Source organism: Crocuta crocuta, unplaced genomic scaffold (genome assembly GCF_008692635.1).
Source record: "Crocuta crocuta isolate KB4526 unplaced genomic scaffold, BGI_CrCroc_1.0 scaffold113, whole genome shotgun sequence".
In the NCBI taxonomy this organism is placed as follows: Eukaryota; Metazoa; Chordata; class Mammalia; order Carnivora; family Hyaenidae; genus Crocuta; species Crocuta crocuta.
This window is the reverse complement of record NW_027530368.1, coordinates 15,256,960-15,276,072: the sequence shown is the minus strand read 5'-3', so window position 1 is coordinate 15,276,072 and position 19,113 is coordinate 15,256,960. Positions and strand designations below refer to the sequence as shown.

The window sequence follows — 19,113 nt, the reverse complement described above, 5'->3', positions numbered from 1 at the left end:
TATAACATATTAATTATATAGATTATTATAATTTTTAAAATCAAGGGTAGGATACTATTAAATTGAGAGAATACTAGAAAAGATAAATTTTACATAACAGTATTTCAAAATCAGGACTATTAACTGACATTAACACAGTTCTAAATCTGCTTTAGTATAAAAACAAGCAAAAACAAACAAACAACAACAAAACTTTGAAAGGTCTGTAAAGCCCAAAATGTCAATTCGGATTTAATTAGACAAGGAGTATACAGCTTTTTTAATGAACTAAATACCTAACATATTATCTGTAAGTTGCCTGATGGTCCATAAAAATAAATTTTTACTAAGATTATCCTGTTATTAAAAAAAAGTCAGTGTACTTCCTATACATATATATAAAACAGCTTCAGTGATTCTTTTGACGTTTTAAATCCAGAATTAAATACTGCTATCCACATACCTTGAAGGTAAAAATAAGTTTGGATAGTAATAAAAATGTATTTTGGGGGCATCTGGGTGGCTCAGTTAATTAAGCGACCAACTTTTGATTTTGGCTCAGGTCATAATCTCCCGGTTCGTGAGTTCCAGCCCCGCATAGGGTTCTAGGCTGAGAGCTTTGAATTCTCTCTCTCCTCTCTCTTTCTCTGCCCCTCCCCCCACTCACACACAGTCTAAGAGATAAATTTAAAAATGTATTTTAACCCTAGGTTTATAATATTTGCAAACTCTACCTTCTACCTTGAATCAGACAAGTGTCCCCAATTCCAGAACCACATCACAATAGGAAAAGGAGCCCAGGCAGAGAAGCAAAGCATTCTTTGTGGAGAAGAGGCAAGATACGTAGTAGAAAGAACACAAGCTTTACGTAGGTTTTAAATTCTAACTTTACCATTTCGTATTTTAAGGCCTTAGCTACTCAGTGACTAAGCCCTAAGAGAGGAATTAAAAAAACCTACCCACATCAGAGTTCTTTTGAAACACAGGTAAATGCTCACTTATTAAATATATACTAAACCACCATATGCCTAGTTATTACTAGGAAACTCTGTGGAGATCTACCAAATTTCCTGAAAAGGTTCAATAACTACTGATTTCATTTGGACACTGGTGATTTTGTTATAGGAGCCCTATTATTGACAACACAGCCCAACAAATAAACTAATGCAATTCTTATTTTCTTAGGTATGCTGTTCATAAATGTGCAACAGTATCACCAATTCTGTCAATTTCTTTAGAAAGCTAAAATACAGTGTGTCATTTTATTTAGAAACCCAGTAACAAATGTACTCAACAGAATACTGTTAATCAGAGATCAAGGTCAGTATTTTAAACTAATAAGTTTCAGGGCGCTTGGGTGGGTCAGTTGGTTAAGTGTCCAACTTCGGCTCAGGTCATGATCTCACGGTTCATGAGTTCAAGTCCCATGTCAGGCTCTGTGCTGACAGCTCAGAGCCTGGAGCTTGCTTCAGATTCTGTATCTCCCTCTCTCTCTGCCTCTCCCCTGCTCATGTTCTCTCTTTCTTTCTTTCTCTCTCTCTCTCAAAAATAAACATTAAATTATTAACGTTTCTCCAAAATTAAATAGAGCTGTTCTTACAACCTAATAAAGTTAGCTTCAGTAATTAAGAGCCAAATAGGACACGGTATATATAGTTTTATCTTGGTTCCTTAGTCCTTTTATTTGTGCCATTTTTAAAAGTATGCTAAAAAGATTAAAAACAACTTTTCAGGCTTTTTTTTGCAGTGTCAAGGATGAACCAAATTTGCTTCACATCTTCACCTCATCTTTAAGTTTATCATATTTTGGCTTTTGATGAAATTCCTAATCAATTTTGATAATTCTTATTAGTTAGGGTTTATGAATTTATAAGTCAAACTTTAGAAACTGACTTTAAACTATTTATTTTGATCCCAAACATTTGACCAAAGCCCTACGTCAAAGGCTTGTTAGGAGGATTAAAAAAGGACTCAACAACTAGCAACTAAGCATGTGGCAGCTGCTACTAAGAATAAAAAACTCAAAAAGAACTACAAAAAAATAAACTGCTTTCAGTTGTTAGTAGCAATATATCGGTGCTGTAATTCTGTAAGACAAATGTAAATATAGAGATATAGGAAAAGCAGAAGTAAAACATAAAAAAATAATTGTTAATATGCGAAACCAAGATTGTCAGAGAAAAAGAAATACAAGCATTAATATCAAAGTAAAAATGCTATAATGCCAAATTTGAAGTGGAAATATCAATATGAACTCATGATGAATTATTCTTTCTAAACAGTATTTTTTCCTAGCTTTGTCCACTGAAAAGCAATGAACATTCCAGTTTCTAGATCTGTGGTGTTCAAACACCATCTCCTACAAAGAAATCATGGTTCTTTGGACAAGTAACTGATTATAGTTCTGCAAGAGGAGGAGTAAATTAAACTGGGGCAACTGGTGTCAAAAAGAAAAGTTTGGGCTGTGTTAAAAGAACTAAGAAGCCAAGATGAAAGAGGATGCACTGACCAAAAATGATAACAATTTAAGCATCAAAAGGTATAGTGACTGCAATGGACTAAAGTCAATATATAAAAACCCATGAGTTCTTAATGATACAAAAAAAAAATCATTAGTTCTCTTTGACAGTTGCTAGGCACTAACTCATTACTCTAAAAATTGATTTTTTTCAAAAAGGAAAAGAAACAAGCACTTAACCTATTTCTCCAATAGGAGCTATACCTCAAATTAACCGAATAACTGATGAAGGGAAGTTCTTCTCTACAGACCTACAGATAATAAATGTAGATGACAGAATTTTTAAAATCACCATCTACAATGATTATTATTGGATGCTAAAGCCACTAGGTGACGACAGGCTAATAAGAAACTTTATATTCAAAAGATCTAAATCTATTGATCAATCTTAACTTTGCAAAAAGAGGAATTATCAGCTTCTATGTGCCTCCCTCATGCAATCTAAGTACACAACACAAAGTATTCTTACCAAAACAAACGAACCCAACTCTGTTGAGACCGAATCACAAAAAAGGTAGAATATGTTAAAAGAAATCATGAATATCTAAAAAACCAAATCCAGAATGCAAGAAATGTTATAGGACATATAATCTAGGTTATTTAACAAGTAAATAGCATGAAAAAAAAAGAGTAGGGAAACGATGAAGTGCTGCTAGAAATTAAGAGACTTAGGAGATATATCAACACATAAAATGTGTGGACCTTATTCTGATACAGATACAAACACAGAAGCTGTAAGAAATTATCACTAACTTTGTCGGGGTTATAATAGTACATTTAACATTAAAGAAAAAAACCCACTTGGCTGTTAGAATTATACACCAATATATTCATTGATGGATACAATGTCCAGGATTTAAAAATACTCTAGTCCATTTCTCCTTAAAGAGTAGTGGAAGGGAAATGGCAAGATGTCAGTTAGGTCACGGGCCCATCAGTATTCACTGTACAGTCTTCCCTCTTCTGCTTATGTTGAAATCTTGCATAACCATTTTGTAAATAATACAGTGTCTATAGGATAAACTAAAAACTCAATATTTTATGCATAAGTGATTAACAAAATAATCAACTACTATATATGAATGTATATATGCAATGAAGCCTAACAAGTTCTTCAGAAATCTACAGCTATATACAAATGTATACATACGTTTTTAAGTGTGGTGGTCTCTCCAAAGAATTAAGTTCTCTAACAAACCAGGAGTAGATTTTATTTCTTCACCACTTGTCCAAGATTAGTATCAAATGTACCCATTTTATGACATACTCAAATTGGCTCCTGTACACATTTGTTCTTCATGCAATTCAAAAAAGGCATCATCCACATTTACACACACAGTAAAACAAAACATTAAGTGACTGGGAGTTGAGAAGTTTTAAATTCCAATGATGTTAGTTTTTAAAAGAAGTTTTTAAAACATCAAGACTTAAAGAACATGGCAAAAGGATTAGAAAACAAATTCTTACCAAAACCATCTTCAACTCCATCAGAAAGCTCATTAGATCAGGAGAGTGCTGCATTCTCTAGATTAAAACATTTCTCATTAATTTCATTTGTATAATGAATATTCCATACACTGAAATTAAGTACAGGTTCATGTGAATGTGAAAAAAAATATTAAAAATGTATATATATCTTAAAGGTATAAGAATTAAAGTACTGAAAATCATCCCTACTATTTCTACCAATTTCATTTTGAAAGGGTAATTAAAGCTCTCAAATCTACTTTGGTGAGATATACTGAATTGTACTTAAAATCCCTTAAAAATCACACACACCTTAGTTCCCTCAGCACTGACTACTGGTCAAGTTTAGCAAATCTGCCAAACCACATGATTATTAAAAAATAGTAACTTAAAAAATAAAGAAAAAGAAAAAGGCAAGAGGTGGTTTAAGAGTGAAAAGAATAAAATATAAAATATAAAATTCAGGCAAATCTATACAATTAAAAAATCTAATTAGAGTGATGAATTAATGATCAATACTATATTTTCTCCCTTGACCTTACAAACTACCTACAATTGTTAAGTTTGTTTTTTCACAAGTAACCCATATTAATTCAAAAGCAGTCAATCTTTTTTTTTTTTTTTTAGTTTTTTTTAATGTTTTATTTCTGAGGGGGNGCTGGCTGTCAACACAGAGCCCGACGCAGGGCTCGAACCCACGAACCATCAGATCATGCATGACCTGACCTGAAGTCAGACGCTTAACTGACTGAGCCACCCAGGCACCCAAAAGCAGTCAATTTTTAAACAAGATAAAGCCATTATAATAAAAAGGCAAAAAGGAAATAACTTCTAAAGTTGAATATTTAAGAGTTACAATTCTACTTCCTAGAAATCTTTGATTCTTAACATAACTACAGAATAAAGGAAAGCAAAAAGAATTCTCAAGTGTAACTTTTAGATGAAACCCTATATCACTTCTCTTCTTGAAATCAAAATATTGTATTTTTTGTTACTTTTTTGTGATACACTGCAGTACCATGATGCAGTTCTGAACAAAGCCCATCTGTGAATTTGTTCACTCCTTTAGACAAGGAAAATAATAATCTAAGATATTTCAACAATGCATGAGACATATGAATCACAACATAGCTTTGAGTGAGCAAGTCTGTAAAATAAATCTTTGACTTTCTCATCTTCTAATACAATACCTGCCCTGCTCTAGCTTACTTGTAATGAGCAATAAATCATATTGAATTTCTGTGAATGACAGCCTAGAGGCTAAACACAGCCCAATACCTGTTTCTATAAATAAAGTTAGACCGAAATGCAGCCACACCCATTCATTTACCTCTGGTCATGGCTGCTTTGGCTCTACAGGTTAAGTAGTCATGACAGATTTCATGGACCACCAAAGCCTGAAAAATTTACTGTCTGGCTCTTTACAGAAAAAAACTGCTGATTCCCCAACCCATACTTACTAAAGTTAAGAATGATACAAGGAAAGAACAGTAGTATTGGAATAAAACAAAGAAAAACGAATTTTTGGATCTATATGACCCACTGGAGGGCAGAAAAGAGATTAATAAGTAATTGGGAATTTTTCTAGAAACCCTCTTGGTGAACTGGTGGAGAAAAACAGTTATAGATATTATACTTAGTCTTTATTAACAATTTTTCCAGGCTATTTAAGTATCTCAATAGATTCATTTCTTAAAATCTAGTATACAATATAAATAGTCACAGTGGATGAGGAGGAGGCAGTGGAAAGAAAACAGAGAAATAATTTAAACATCCCCTTAAAAAACTGCAGTAATTATGCTGCCAGCAATGACAGCCCACATTCTACAAATCAAATAGTTTATCTCCTATATTTCTTTGTGGTTCAGTAATGCTTTATGTGAGAGTGACTGTCATTGTCAGTTATCATAGATAATAACCTGTTTTTAAGATAGAAAAAATATAGGAATAGAGGAAATCAGGAAAAACATACAAACGAATAAAGCATCAAAGGAAATGCAGTTCTACTTACATTTATTTTTCTACAAGAGGCATTTCATTTATTTTTCGTTTCTTTAGTAACAGTGACTTTTTTTTAAGTTTCTCTAATTTTCAGGTAGAAGAACCTAAATATCAAAAATAACTACACTGGGGCTGAGGGTGAAATAGATGTAGGTAATCCATAATACAAACTTCCAGTTAGGACGATAAGATTAAAAAAAAAAATTTTTTTTTAAAAGGGGGATTAATCCTGCCTATACTTCACATATGCTGTATTTACATCTACACTCACTAAGTACGTACATATGATCCTAAGTGATTTCCACCACATCTTTCCTGTTCCTAATCTAGAACTACAATCCCATTTTTGCCACAGATACTCTATAATTCCTAAATGGGTCCTGGATTTCTTCTCACTACCACTATACAGTCTTAGCAGAAAAAAATCTCTCAAAAAGTGATGGCTATGGATGAGGGTGAATACATTTCAAGACACTAAAGTCTCCAGGATGGAAATCAGTCTTAGAACAGATGCTGTCTAGAGATGTACTAAGGATTCTGAGACAGAAAACATTTTCTATAATGCATGGGTCCTTAAAATATGTAACAGAGATGAAACCCACAAAATCAGCAACTATTAAACCAGTTTTTTAACATTCTGCAAAACAGTCCTCTAAAAAAAGAGTTAGTCATTTCTTGTCCTTGCTTAAAACAAACTTTTTATTTTTTTTTTTAACATTTTATTTTATTTCTGAGAGGGAGAGAAAGAGGGAGAGAGAGGGAGAGACAGCATGAGCAGGAGAGGATCAGAGAGAGAGAGGGAGACACAGAATGTGAAGCAGGCTCCAGGCTCTGAGCTAGCTATCAGCACAGAGCCCGATGAGGGGCTCGAACCCACAAACTGTGATACCATGACCTGAGCCGAAGTCAGACGCTTAACCGACTGAGCCACCCAGGCACCCCAAAACAAACTTTTTAAAGGACTTACCTGTTGTACTATTTGATGGTATCCATTAAGTATTGTTTTCAGTTGCCAACTACATAATAATCTAAAATTTTAATGGAACAAAATGGTTTGTTCATTGTTCACAATTAAAAGGAAAAAACTTATTTGTATGCTAGCACAAACAATGCACGTACATAGAAAAGAATGACATAAATATAATTCTGACAAGCTAATAAAATTTTTACCACTGATACTGTTGAAAGTTTTGTCTTCAAACTGTCGGTACTAATTTTATTTCAAAATATAAATAACTGCCATCAGTAAATGACATGCAAACAGTAAATCTTTTTTTTTTCCTAACATATCCAAAGCAAAATGTTCTATTGAACTAGATTCTTCTCCAAGTTAGGTTAAATAAAACCAACAGTTTTGATCATAATGTACAGAACTTGTAATTGAGAAAGCATATATAACAATACAATCTTCAAATTTAAGATTAATGTGAAAGATATTTTTAATTACATAAGTAGTAGTAAGTTAGTGTTCATCTATCCACTGGCTCACCTCAACTGTGCTCTCGATTGCTTAGATAAGTAACTTCTAAGATGCACTCTTCCTTACCTTGAAGTAGGAAGCCCCTCTGAGTTTCCCCAATTACTGCCTTTTCAGACCACCATGACTCTCTCATTCTTGGTCTGCTAACCTGCATCTCCCCTCGATTTCCTCTCTTAATTGCAAAGTAGTTCATTCAACTGCCCACAAGAAAACTTCTCTAAATATACTCTCCATCCCTTGGCACCAAGTTGACCATCAATTCATTAATTATCACTTTACGGTGATATCTTTATTTCCTCTAGTTTTTTCAACTTAATATATTAACTTGTTCAAGTACATCTCAACTTAAAACAATAAGATCATTACATCTCTTTCTTGACTGCATACCCTTCTCTAGACACTCCTTTTCTTTAAAATAGACTTGACATTTGAACAACACTGGTTGAACTACACACAGATCATTTCAATAAATATACATACAGTGCTATAAACACATTTCCTCTTAGGATTTTCTTAATACACTCTCTCTAGTCTGCTTTAAGAATACAGTCTATAATACATACAACATACAGTATACAAATGTTAAACAACTTGTTCATGTTATCGATAAGGCTTCTGGTCAACAGTTTTTGGAGAGTCCAAAGTTATATGCAAATTTTTAAGTGTACGAGAGGTTGGTACCCCTAACCCTTGGGTCCTTCAAGGGCCAACTGTACTTTATACAGTTTATGTTTCCTTTCTACTCCCTTAGCCACTCCTAAACCCAATACATACTGTCTTCTGCCACTACATGAAACCTATTCATATTTAACCTGATCCCTCTGCAATACTCAGTACTGTGAACCATTTCCTCGTTAACCCTCTACATGGCTTTAGAGATAACTGTCCAGATTTTCTTCTTAACTTCTGTGGTCAATCCTTATTCTTCTTCCAAGTTCCTCCTTATTTACCAGTCCTTTAAATGTTCGCTTTCTCTTTTCACCCCACACTTGGCAGAAACTGAAAAGTTTCCAAACTCACAGCCCCAAATCCCATGCCTACTGTGACTTCCATGTCTCACACTTGACTTGGATGCCAATACACTAAACATCTCCTCTTGATATTTCACACCTGACAATGTCTTTAAACAATGGCTCTCTTACTTTTCCACTTTAACCTCTTCTCTAGCTTAGTGATGCCAGGAACTTGGAAAGCATCCTTCATTTCTCTTTCCCTCGATCTTCTACTTCTAATAAGTCACAAAATCCTGTCAAGTCTACTAATAATGTCTCTGGATTCTTCACCCACTCTACTCCCAGAGATGTTTAAGAACAGAAATGAGATTTTAAATTTTTTTAATGTTTTATTTATTTCTGAGAAAGAGAGAGAGAGCGTGAGTAAGGGAGGGTCAGAGAGAGCAGGAGATACAGAATCTGAAACTGGCTCCAGGCTCAAAGCTAGCTGTGAGCACAGAGCCCGATGCGGGGCTCGAACCCACGAACCATGAGATCATGACATGCGCCGAAGTCGGATGCTTAACCGACTGTGCCACCCAGGCGCCCCCAGAAATGCGATTTTAGACGCTACCTACTTTCCGGTCTCATCTCTCAGTATTCCTTGATGCGCTTTCTGTACCAAGCAGTACCTTACACAACTGCTATTTACTACTTAAATGAAAAGAAAAAATTAGAGAATTAATGTGTTACCTTTGAAAAGTATTTCAGCACAAGGGGAACTAACTTATAAATGTGTGCTAATTAGAAAAAAAATCAGGAACATTTCTGGTTGACTAACAAGCACTTTAGGCAAAATAATGGCTAGAATCAGTTTTTACCAGATTAAATGACTGCCCATCCCACCAACACACATGTATATAACAAAACAACATGTCACCTTGCATTCTTCATTTGTAAATCTTCAGGCAACTCTATTCTAAGGTGAAAATCTCGTTCCTGTGGAAAATATTGAAAAGGTTCACTCAAATTTTCATCTTCTGCTTAATGTTAAATAGAAGTTAAACATTTAAAACAAATCACATAGGAAAAGAAAGGTTTTCCTTTATTTTCTAAAAGGTATCAACTTTATCCAATTCTTTACTTTGTTAAAATGAATAAAATATTGTATTTGAGGGAAGTAACTTTAAAATGTCAGAAACTCTGTAACTATTAGGAAATCAAAACAAAGACTCTTAAAGAGAATCAACTCAGGTCACAAGAAATAAAGAAACTTAACGCAAACAAATTCAAGTATTTCTTAGAAAATAAATCTGTGAAAAAAGAAACTGCTTCAATTGCTTTGACTATGGAAGAAAAAAATCACAACGTAAAATAAGAACATAGGATACATTACCAGCTTTGTAATGTTTAATTTCCTAATTTTAATAAAATGAAAATATATTTCGTTTCATTATCTGAACAACCAGACATGAGAGAAATATTTTCATAAAACATTTAATTCTCCCACATTCATGCGCCTTTAATAAATAAAATCACTAACATTTATTTTAATTTAAATATTCACTAGCTATACATTTGAATATACCAAATTTTACTCAAGAGTCTTTCTGTTCTCTGAAAGAACTGTCCTCTGAAAAATATATTCAGTTACTTTCTTGCGAAAGTGAATGGGTAAGCAGCTTACACTTTCTATCTTAAATAGGATAATACACATGATCTGAGCAAAGGTAAGCAGAAAAAGACAAACAGAAATATAATCTTTTACTCCAACAATATAAAATGAAAAAGAGTAATAAAATTCTCGAAAAATAATCACCATGAGAATTTTAGTACAGGCTCCCTCAAAGCAGATTCAAAACTAGAGGAACACAATTAAATGTACCCCATAACCTTTACTTTCATGATAATATTACAGTTCTGACTTTCATTACATTTAAATGTCCTTTAAAAAAATGAAACAAAATGTACTACTGACCTTTTCAAAAGGTCAAGTAACAATAATTCACTATTTCATTAAAGCACTAGAAGATATTATGTAGTAACTTTAACCTAACTTTATAGACATCCCACACATAGGTGTAAGAACAATCTGGAATTCAAATTTACATGAAAAATAGTAAAACTACTCCACCGATCTGTTATCTGAAAGAATAAAATTCCAAAGTCCCTTATGTGCAAAACCCAGCCATTTTAAAAGGTCAAATGCCATGTTACATGCCACAATATTTTTCTGATTCAAGAAAATGTTCAAAATTAGCTTTTTTTAGTTAAAGCATATAAAAAATGTTAATTGTTCTCAAGAAGCAGATCTTTATGGCTGCAGAGAACAAAGTACTGACAGTTGCCTAAATCTGAATCTCTCCACACATTCTCCCAAATAGATCAATATTAAGAACAATTAAAACCATAAAAATCCCATGTCTCCAGCAAAATCAGAAGAGAGAGAACATTACTAACTTCAAATTACCAGTAGGAAGAAAAGTAAAAACCACTTTCTAGTGGCTTCCATCTGGGGCTCCCATACCAAGTCCTCTTCAAGAACTAGAGGGTTCAAAAAAAATGCATGGGAGAAAGAAGAGGAATTGGACTAAGTGTTAAAATAATAATAAAGAATTTGGTAGATCAGAGCACTGACTACACCTAAGGGAGCTTAGTATAAACACGAAAGTCAAGAAGCTCACCTTGGAAAACAAATACACGAGTAGATGGTAAAAAGGCAGATAGAGCCATCCTTTGGAAACTGGATGTTAGGAGGAAAAATTAAGAGTGGGGGAAAAGGAGGAGCTTAAATAACAAAAACACTCAACTCTCCCTCAGTACTACTAAAAAATTATCCATTAAATAAACTGCACTTTGTTTCACCTACAGAAGAAATTATTCTTAAGCTAGGAATTTTATAAAGTATTGGCAACAACCAAATTCAACAAGATATAGTTCTCATCAATGCCAAGCTAGGAGTCAAAACCAGAATAAAAGAAAACATTTCAAGTGTTAACAATCACCTGTGCAAACAAAAACAAACCATGGGCGTAAACAAATTTCAATACTGAATTATATTAAGTATTTATACCCAGATTCAAAAATTCAAAAGCTAAGAACAGAAATTGTAAAGCAAAATTTTTTTTAATTCAGAAAAAGAGAAAATGGAATTAGAATGAAAGACTATATTAATAGGTGTTCAAAGAACAGAGCAAAATAAAAATTTCATAAGACACGGGGTGCCTGGACGGCTCAGTTGGTAGACTGCATGACTCTTGATCTCAGGGTTAGAAGTTTGAGCTCCAAGCTGGGGTAGAGATTACTTAAAATAAAATGGTTAAACTGGCTAAGGTTATGTGTACTTTACTACAAAAATAAATAAATAAATTCAAGTTTCTTAAGAGGTAAACAAAATCACCAAATGAGACAATCACCAAATGAGAAAAAAAATTTAAAAACCATTCAAAAAACACAAGTGAAGTGGAAATAGGTAAAGACATTGCAATACACAAAGAATTGGAGACCTTGAAAATAAAATAGCAGAAAAAAATAAATTATTGTCCAACTATATTTTCTGGAAATTCACATATGTAAATTTCACATGTGAGAAATGACTCCTAACGATCCACTCTAAAAGCTACCTTAATATACAGACCTTAACAATAAAAAGTCCACAGCTTCTAAGATCAGACAATATACAGGGAATAGTAAAAGCAGCACATTTCTGGAAGCAAAATTTTTAAAAAGCAACAATATAACTTTTAAGACATTGAAGGAGGATTTCTTCTTCTAACTAAGAGAGAATAACAGTGGTAGGACTTACCTTCTGTGTTAACTAAAAACTGGCCAAACTATATGAAACAATGATATTCAGACATCAAACAGACACCAAAAGACAGTTACCCTTGAAAGAATGGAAACAAATGAGAAAAATCTCTATACCAGTCCACTCTTACTGTCTGAACAATTTTCAGGCTACACAGGAAGAATGGAGAACTAAATGGACCAACACTGCCCCTGATTTGAAAAAAAGGGATATGTTGGGGAAGGCAAAGGCACGTATAATTCACAAGGTACAGTACCAAAGAGGAAAGAAATACATGGATAAGAGAGAAATCTAGAGAATTAACCTAGAAAACTCAGTATAATCAGCCAAGTATGACTGTCATGTATGTGAGAAAACCACCAAAAGCTGAGGACCCATAAGAACAAAAATATGAAAAACAATTTTGGAGCTCAACAAGGTTGGGAATAGTCCTGTTTCTGACCAGCAAGAATGGAAAACCTTATACTATAAAAGTTATCATTAAAAAAAAAATACACTGAAGACTACTGCCCCAGTAGTAGAACCAAATTAATCTAGACTAAAGTCTAGATTGTTTTGGTTCTGCCTAACATAGCTTAGAAGCAAACCATGACAAAATTAAACCGTTTGAGTAATTTAACTACAGCATAGAACAAATCAAGAATGTTCAAGAGAATAAAATTATCTAGCACACAATAGTTAGAATGCACATGTCTGGCATCTAATCAAACTATTCCAGGCATGCAGAGAGACAGGAAAAGAAGATTCATAATAAAAAGAAAAATCCAGAGAAATACAAAAATAATAGAATAGATAACAGAACTGCTTAAAAATTTTTCAACAGTTTTAACCACATTGCAGACATCCAAGAAAGTAAAGAAAAGCAGGAGTATGCTAAATAGAACAAATAGGGATGGCGGAGAAGTAGTGGGAGACGTACTTCCCGCATCTCTCAAACAAAGAAGAGCTAAAGCCAAAGGACTTTGAACCCCAAGAGTCTGGGAGGAAAAGAGTCAAGAGTCTACCAGGAAGAAAACGGGAAAACTGAACAGCCCCCAAAGGTGTGTGACTGCGAACTGGGGGAGATAAAATGGGCCAAGGAAGCAGGGAGGGGAGGGATCTCCTTCTGGGGATAGACAAAGGGAAAAGAGAGAGTGGGCAGGGAAGCTTAAGTCTGTATCTGGACAAGAGAAAAATCTCAGACCGGAAGGAGAGGAATTTCACCTCTAACTGCAGGGCTTTCTCCTGACTGAGGCCAGCTGCCCTGTCTGCACACCCGGGAAGGAGGGCAGTCACCTACGGTTTGGCGGCAGGTCAGAGGCAGAGTACGCAGGAGGAGGAACTGGTCCCCTCTGGAGAAGTGCTTTAGCACAGCTACGGGGCTGCATATCATTAGGTAGCATCAGTAACATGCACTGAGCAGGAGTTTAAAACCCAGTTAAGCATGAGACACAGACAGCAAAACAAAACAGCCCTCCTCATCTGTGCACGGCACAGTGAGGATGGATCCAAAGGAGTGATTTGGGACACCTGGTCCGTGAAGAAGGGATGGTGAGAGTTGCCATTTTTCTCCCCACAACCACCAAGGCAGGGCTTCAGGGATCAGTCCGCGGGGCCTACAGTGGAGGCAGGACCCGCCAACACCAAACCACGCTGCTGGCGCTGGGCTGGATAGCCCCTTATCTACTGGAGCGGCAGAACTCCAGGGCCAGACGGCCCCCTCCAGACCAGCACTGCAGCATTGCCTGGATTAATTCTAGGTCAATTCTCGTTATTTATATTCTCCGTTTTCTCCTTTTTATCTCTTCCCTCCTCTAGGATGGTTACTCTGGTTACTGGTTTGCTTAAACAGATATATTTAATCCATTCTCTTGATGTACGTTCTATACCTCCTTTTTTCCTTTCTCTCTCTGGAATAATCAGGCCATATAGTTTCTCTGGGTAACTTTATCTTCGTTTCTTTTTCCTCACCTCTTTCCTTTTTCTCCTTTCTCTCTCTCTCTGGATTAAGCCTTTTAGTCTCTCTGCCTGGTCAATGTTCATTTTCTCTTTTTCCCCCCACCCCTGTCATTTCTCTCTTTGTATATGCTTCTCCATCAGCACCACCTCTACCCGGTTCTTTACTTGCTGGTTTTTCTGGTTTTTTGCTTTTAGATTGTGTCCGGGTTTTTTGTTTTTGTCTGTTTGCTTGTTTGTGCGTTTGCATGTTTTTGTTTCTGTGTGTGTTTTCCTTTCCAGGGCTACTTCTAGGAACAACCCAAGCCCACCTGGTGGAAGGTCCAAAACATCATGAGTAGGGAAATAAAATAACCAAAGTCACAACAACAGAGAGCAAGTAACCCTCTCCAAAAAACACCTCCTAAACAGCCAGGCCCTGGACACTGTATAAGCCCCATTTAATATAGCAGTATTCACAGGTGCAAAGCACATAACAAGCTTTCAAAACGTAGAAGGAACAGAAAACTAGATAAAATGATGAAACAGAAGAATTCTCTCCTCAAAAAAATTCCAGGGAAAAAGTGACAGTTAAAAAATTGATCAAAACAGATACAAGCAATGTAACTGACCAAGAATTTAGAGTAATAGTCATAAAATTCATTGCTGGGCTTGAAAAAAGCATAGAAGACAGCAGAGATTCCATTGCTGCAGAGTTCAAGGATCTTAAAAATAGTCATGATGAATTACACAATGCTATAAATGAGGTGCAAAATAAAATGGAGGTGGCCACAACACAGACTGAAGAGGCAGAGAGGAGAAGAGGTGAATTAGAAGATAGAACTATGGAAAAAGAGGAAGCCGAGAAAAAGATAAAATGATCCAAGAGCATGAAAGGAGAATTAGAGAACTAAGTGATGCAATCAAATGGAACAACATCCATATCACAGGAATTCCAGAAGACAGAGAGAAAGGGGTTGGAGGGGTACTTGAACAAATCATAGCTGAGAACTTCCCCAACCTGGGGAAGGAAATAGAAATAGACATTGAAATCCAAGAGGCACAGAGAATTTCCCTCAGACGTAACTTCAGTCAGTCTTCTGCACAACATATCATAGTGAAACTGGCAAAATACATGGATAAAGAGAGAATTAAGAAAGCAGCTAGGGATAAAAGGGTCCTAACATACAAAGGTAGACACATAAGCATAGTAGCAGACCTATCTACTGAAACTTGGCAAGCCAGAAAGGAACGGCAGGAAATCTTCAATGTGATGAACAGGAAAAAATATGCAACCAAGAATCTTTTATACAGCAAGCCTGTCATTCAGAATAGAAGGAGAGATAAACATTTTCCCAAACAAATGGAAACGGAAGGAATTCATCACCACTAAACCAGTCCTACAAGAGATCCTAAGGGGGACTCTGTGAGGGAAATGTTGCAAGGCACACAACGTACCAGAGACATCACTACAAGCATGAAACCTACAGACAACCACTAACTCTAAACCCACATTTTTTCAACAACACTAAATGTAAATGGACTAAATGCTCCAATCAAAAGACACAGGGTATCAGAATGGATTAAAAAAAAAAAAGACCCATCTATTTGCTGTCTACAAGAGATTCATTGTAGACCCAAGGACACCTTCAGATTGAAAGTGAGGGGATGGACAACTATCTATCATGCCAACAGAAATCAAAAGAAAGCTGGAACAGCCATACTTATATCAGACAAACTAGACTTTAAATTAAAGGCAATAACAAGAGATGAAGAAGGAGATCATACAATAATTAAAACATCTATCCATCAGGAAGAGCTAACAATTATAAATGTCTTTACACCGAATTCAGAAGCACCCCAATATATAAAACAATCGCAAGCATAAGCCATCTTGCTGATAAGAATGTGCCAATTGCAGGGAACTTTAATACACCACATATAGCAATAGATAGATCAACTAGACGGACAATCACTAAAGAAACAATGGCCCTGAACGACACATTGAACCAGATGGACTTGACAGACATATTTACAACTCTACATCCCAAAGCAGTGGAATGCATTTTCTTCTCAAGTGTACATGGTACATTCTCTAAGATAGATCACGTACTGAGTCACAAAGCAGCCCTCAAAATAAATATAAAAGAATTGAGATCATACCATGCACACTTTCTGATCACAATGCTATGAAACTTGAAACGTCTATACTACCCAAAGCAATCTACACAACACAATCCCTATCAAAATACCAAAAGCATGTTTCACAGACCCAGAACAAATACTACTAAAACTTATAAGAAAGTAAAAAAGACCCCAAATAGCCAAAGTAATCCTAAAAAAGAAAAACAAAACTGAGGTATTCACAATTCCAGACTTCAAGTTATACTACAATGCTGCAGTAATCAAAACAGTATGGTACTGGCACAAAAACAGATACATAGATCAAGTGAACAACATAGAAAACCCAGAAATAAACCCACAAATATATGGTCAATTAAACTTCAACAAAGACAGCAAGGATATGCAATGGGAAAAAAGATAGTCTCTTCAAGAAATGGTGTTGGGAAAGCTGGACAGCTACATGCAAAAGAATGAAACTGGGCCACTTACTTATACCAGACACAAAAATAAATTCAAAATGGATTAAAGACCTAAATGTGAGACCTAAAACCATAAAAACCCTAGAAGGGAGTACAAGCAGTAATTTCTCTGACATCAGCCATAACATTTTTTTTTGTTTTGCTTTTTGGTTTTTTTTAATATTTATTTTTGAGAGAGAGCCAAAACGCAAGTGACAGAGAGACACTGAGAGAGAGAGACACAAAATCCAAAGCAGGTTCCAGGCTCTGAGCTGTCAGCACAGAGCCTGACACGGGGCTCAAACTCACAGACCATGAGAAGTCAGCTGAAGGAATCAGGTCAGGCTCTGACCTGAGCTGAAGTCAGGCACTTCACTAAGCCACCCAGGCGCCCCGGCAACATTTTCCTAGATAGGTCTCCTGAGGCAAGGGAAACAAAAGGAAAACTAACCTATTAGGACTGTATCAAAATAAAGATTCTGCACAGCAAAGGAAACAATCAACAAGACTAAAAGGAAATCTACTGAATGAGAAAAGATATCTGCAAAGGACATATATGATAAAGGGTTAGTATTCAAAATATATAAAGAATTTATACAACACAAAAAACACCCAAGTAATCCATTCAAAAAATGGGCAGAAGATATGAAAAAACATTTCTCCAAGACATACAGATGGCCAACAAACACATAAAATATAAACGCTCAACACCACTGATTATCAGAGAAATACAAATCAAAACGACAATGACCTATCACCTCATACATGTCAGAGTGGCTAAAAAAATCAACAACACAAGAAACAAGAAGTGTTGGTGAGGATGTGGAGAAAAGGAACCCTCCTGCACTGTAAGTGGAAATACAAACTGGTGCAGCCACAGTGGAAGACACTACGGAGGTTCCTCAGAGAGTTAAAAATAGAACTACTCTAAGATCCAGTAACTATACTACTGGATACATACCCAAAAATTACAAACACAAAATTCAAAAAACAAAATTCAAAGGATACATGCACCCCTATGTTCACTGCAGCATTATTTACAGTAGCCAAATTACGGAAGCAGCTCAAATGTCCATTGACAGTCGAATGGATAAAGATGTGGTACATATATACAATGGGATATTATTCAGCCATAAAAAAAGAAAACAAATCTCATCATTTCCAACAACCTGGATGGAACTAGAGAGTACAATGCAAAGTGAAATAAATCAGAGAAAGACAAATACCAATGATTTCACTCATATGTGTAATTTGAGAAACAAAACAAAGGGGCAAAGAAAAAAAAGACAAACCAAGAAACAGACTCTTCGGGGGAGCTAAAAAAGAGACAAAACTGATATAGTTAATAAACCAATAGTGCATATAAAACAGAAACCTACAACTACTTTAAGTTAAATCATAACAAGCTTAAGATGTATACTTAAATCCTAAAGCAATAAATCAATGAGGAAAAAAAGCTAATAAGCTGAAAGAGGAGGTAAAATTTAATTATACTGTATAATCTATTACAAAATTCAGAAAAATAGGAAAAGGATAACAAGGAAACACACTAAACAAATAGAAAACAAGTAGCAAGATAGATTTAAACCCAACCATATCAGTAATTACATTAAATGCAAATGGTCTAGGGGCACCTGGGTGGCTCAGTCAGTTAAGCTTCCAACTCTTGATTTTTAGCTCAGGTCATGATCTCACGGTCATGAACCCCATTTCGTTAGGTCAAGCTGTGCTTCAAGCTCTGTGCCAACAGTGCAGAGTCTGCTTGGGACTCTCCCTCTCTCTCAAAATAAGTAAATAAACATTTAAAAAAAATGTAAATGGTCTAAACACATTCAAGTAAAAAGCAGTGATTCTTAGATTACATGAAAAAGCAAGGTCCAAAAGAAATCCCATTTAAATATAATGGCACAAACAGGTATAAAATAAAGAATGGAAAAAGTCAACACTGATCAAAAGAAAGCTAGAGTCACTATACTAATATAAAAAAACAGAGATTCTAAGGCAAAGNCAACAACCTGGATGGAACTAGAGAGTACAATGCAAAGTGAAATAAATCAGAGAAAGACAAATACCAATGATTTCACTCATATGTGTAATTTGAGAAACAAAACAAAGGGGCAAAGAAAAAAAAGACAAACCAAGAAACAGACTCTTCGGGGGAGGTAAGTGAGGCATGGTTGAAACAGGTGACGGGAATTAAGGGTATACTTATAATGAACAGAGAGTAATGTACAAAATTGTTGAAATACTGCATTGTAACCGGAGACTAATATAACACTGTATGTTCTCTATACTGGAACCAAAATTTTAAAACTTAAATAAGGAAGTTAAACTAACCTTCCTTACAGAATAATTCTACATAAATTATAGAGATACCCTACCTTACAAGAGGGAAAGCAATAACCCCTCACTCCTTAAGGAGTGGCGGCTAC

The 19,113-nt window shown here is 35.3% G+C and overlaps 1 protein-coding gene across 4 annotated transcripts in view; it reads right to left on the bottom strand.

Annotated features, from left to right (window-relative positions):
- FANCL (FA complementation group L) overlaps positions 1-19,113 on the bottom strand; it is a 92,944-nt gene that overhangs the window by 65,563 nt on the left and 8,268 nt on the right. Inside the window, exons 2-4 of one of the 4 annotated variants that reach the window (XM_077766487.1) lie at positions 9,318-9,376; positions 6,933-6,993; positions 3,965-4,021 (exon numbers count right to left, since the gene is read on the bottom strand). The exons of 2 other annotated variants lie outside the window; for them this stretch is intronic. In XM_077766487.1, the coding sequence (XP_077622613.1) occupies positions 3,965-4,021; positions 6,933-6,993; positions 9,318-9,376 (177 nt within the window). The remainder of the gene's footprint in view (positions 1-3,964; positions 4,022-6,932; positions 6,994-9,317; positions 9,377-19,113) is intronic. One more of the 4 variants, XM_077766488.1, reaches the window with a different exon arrangement.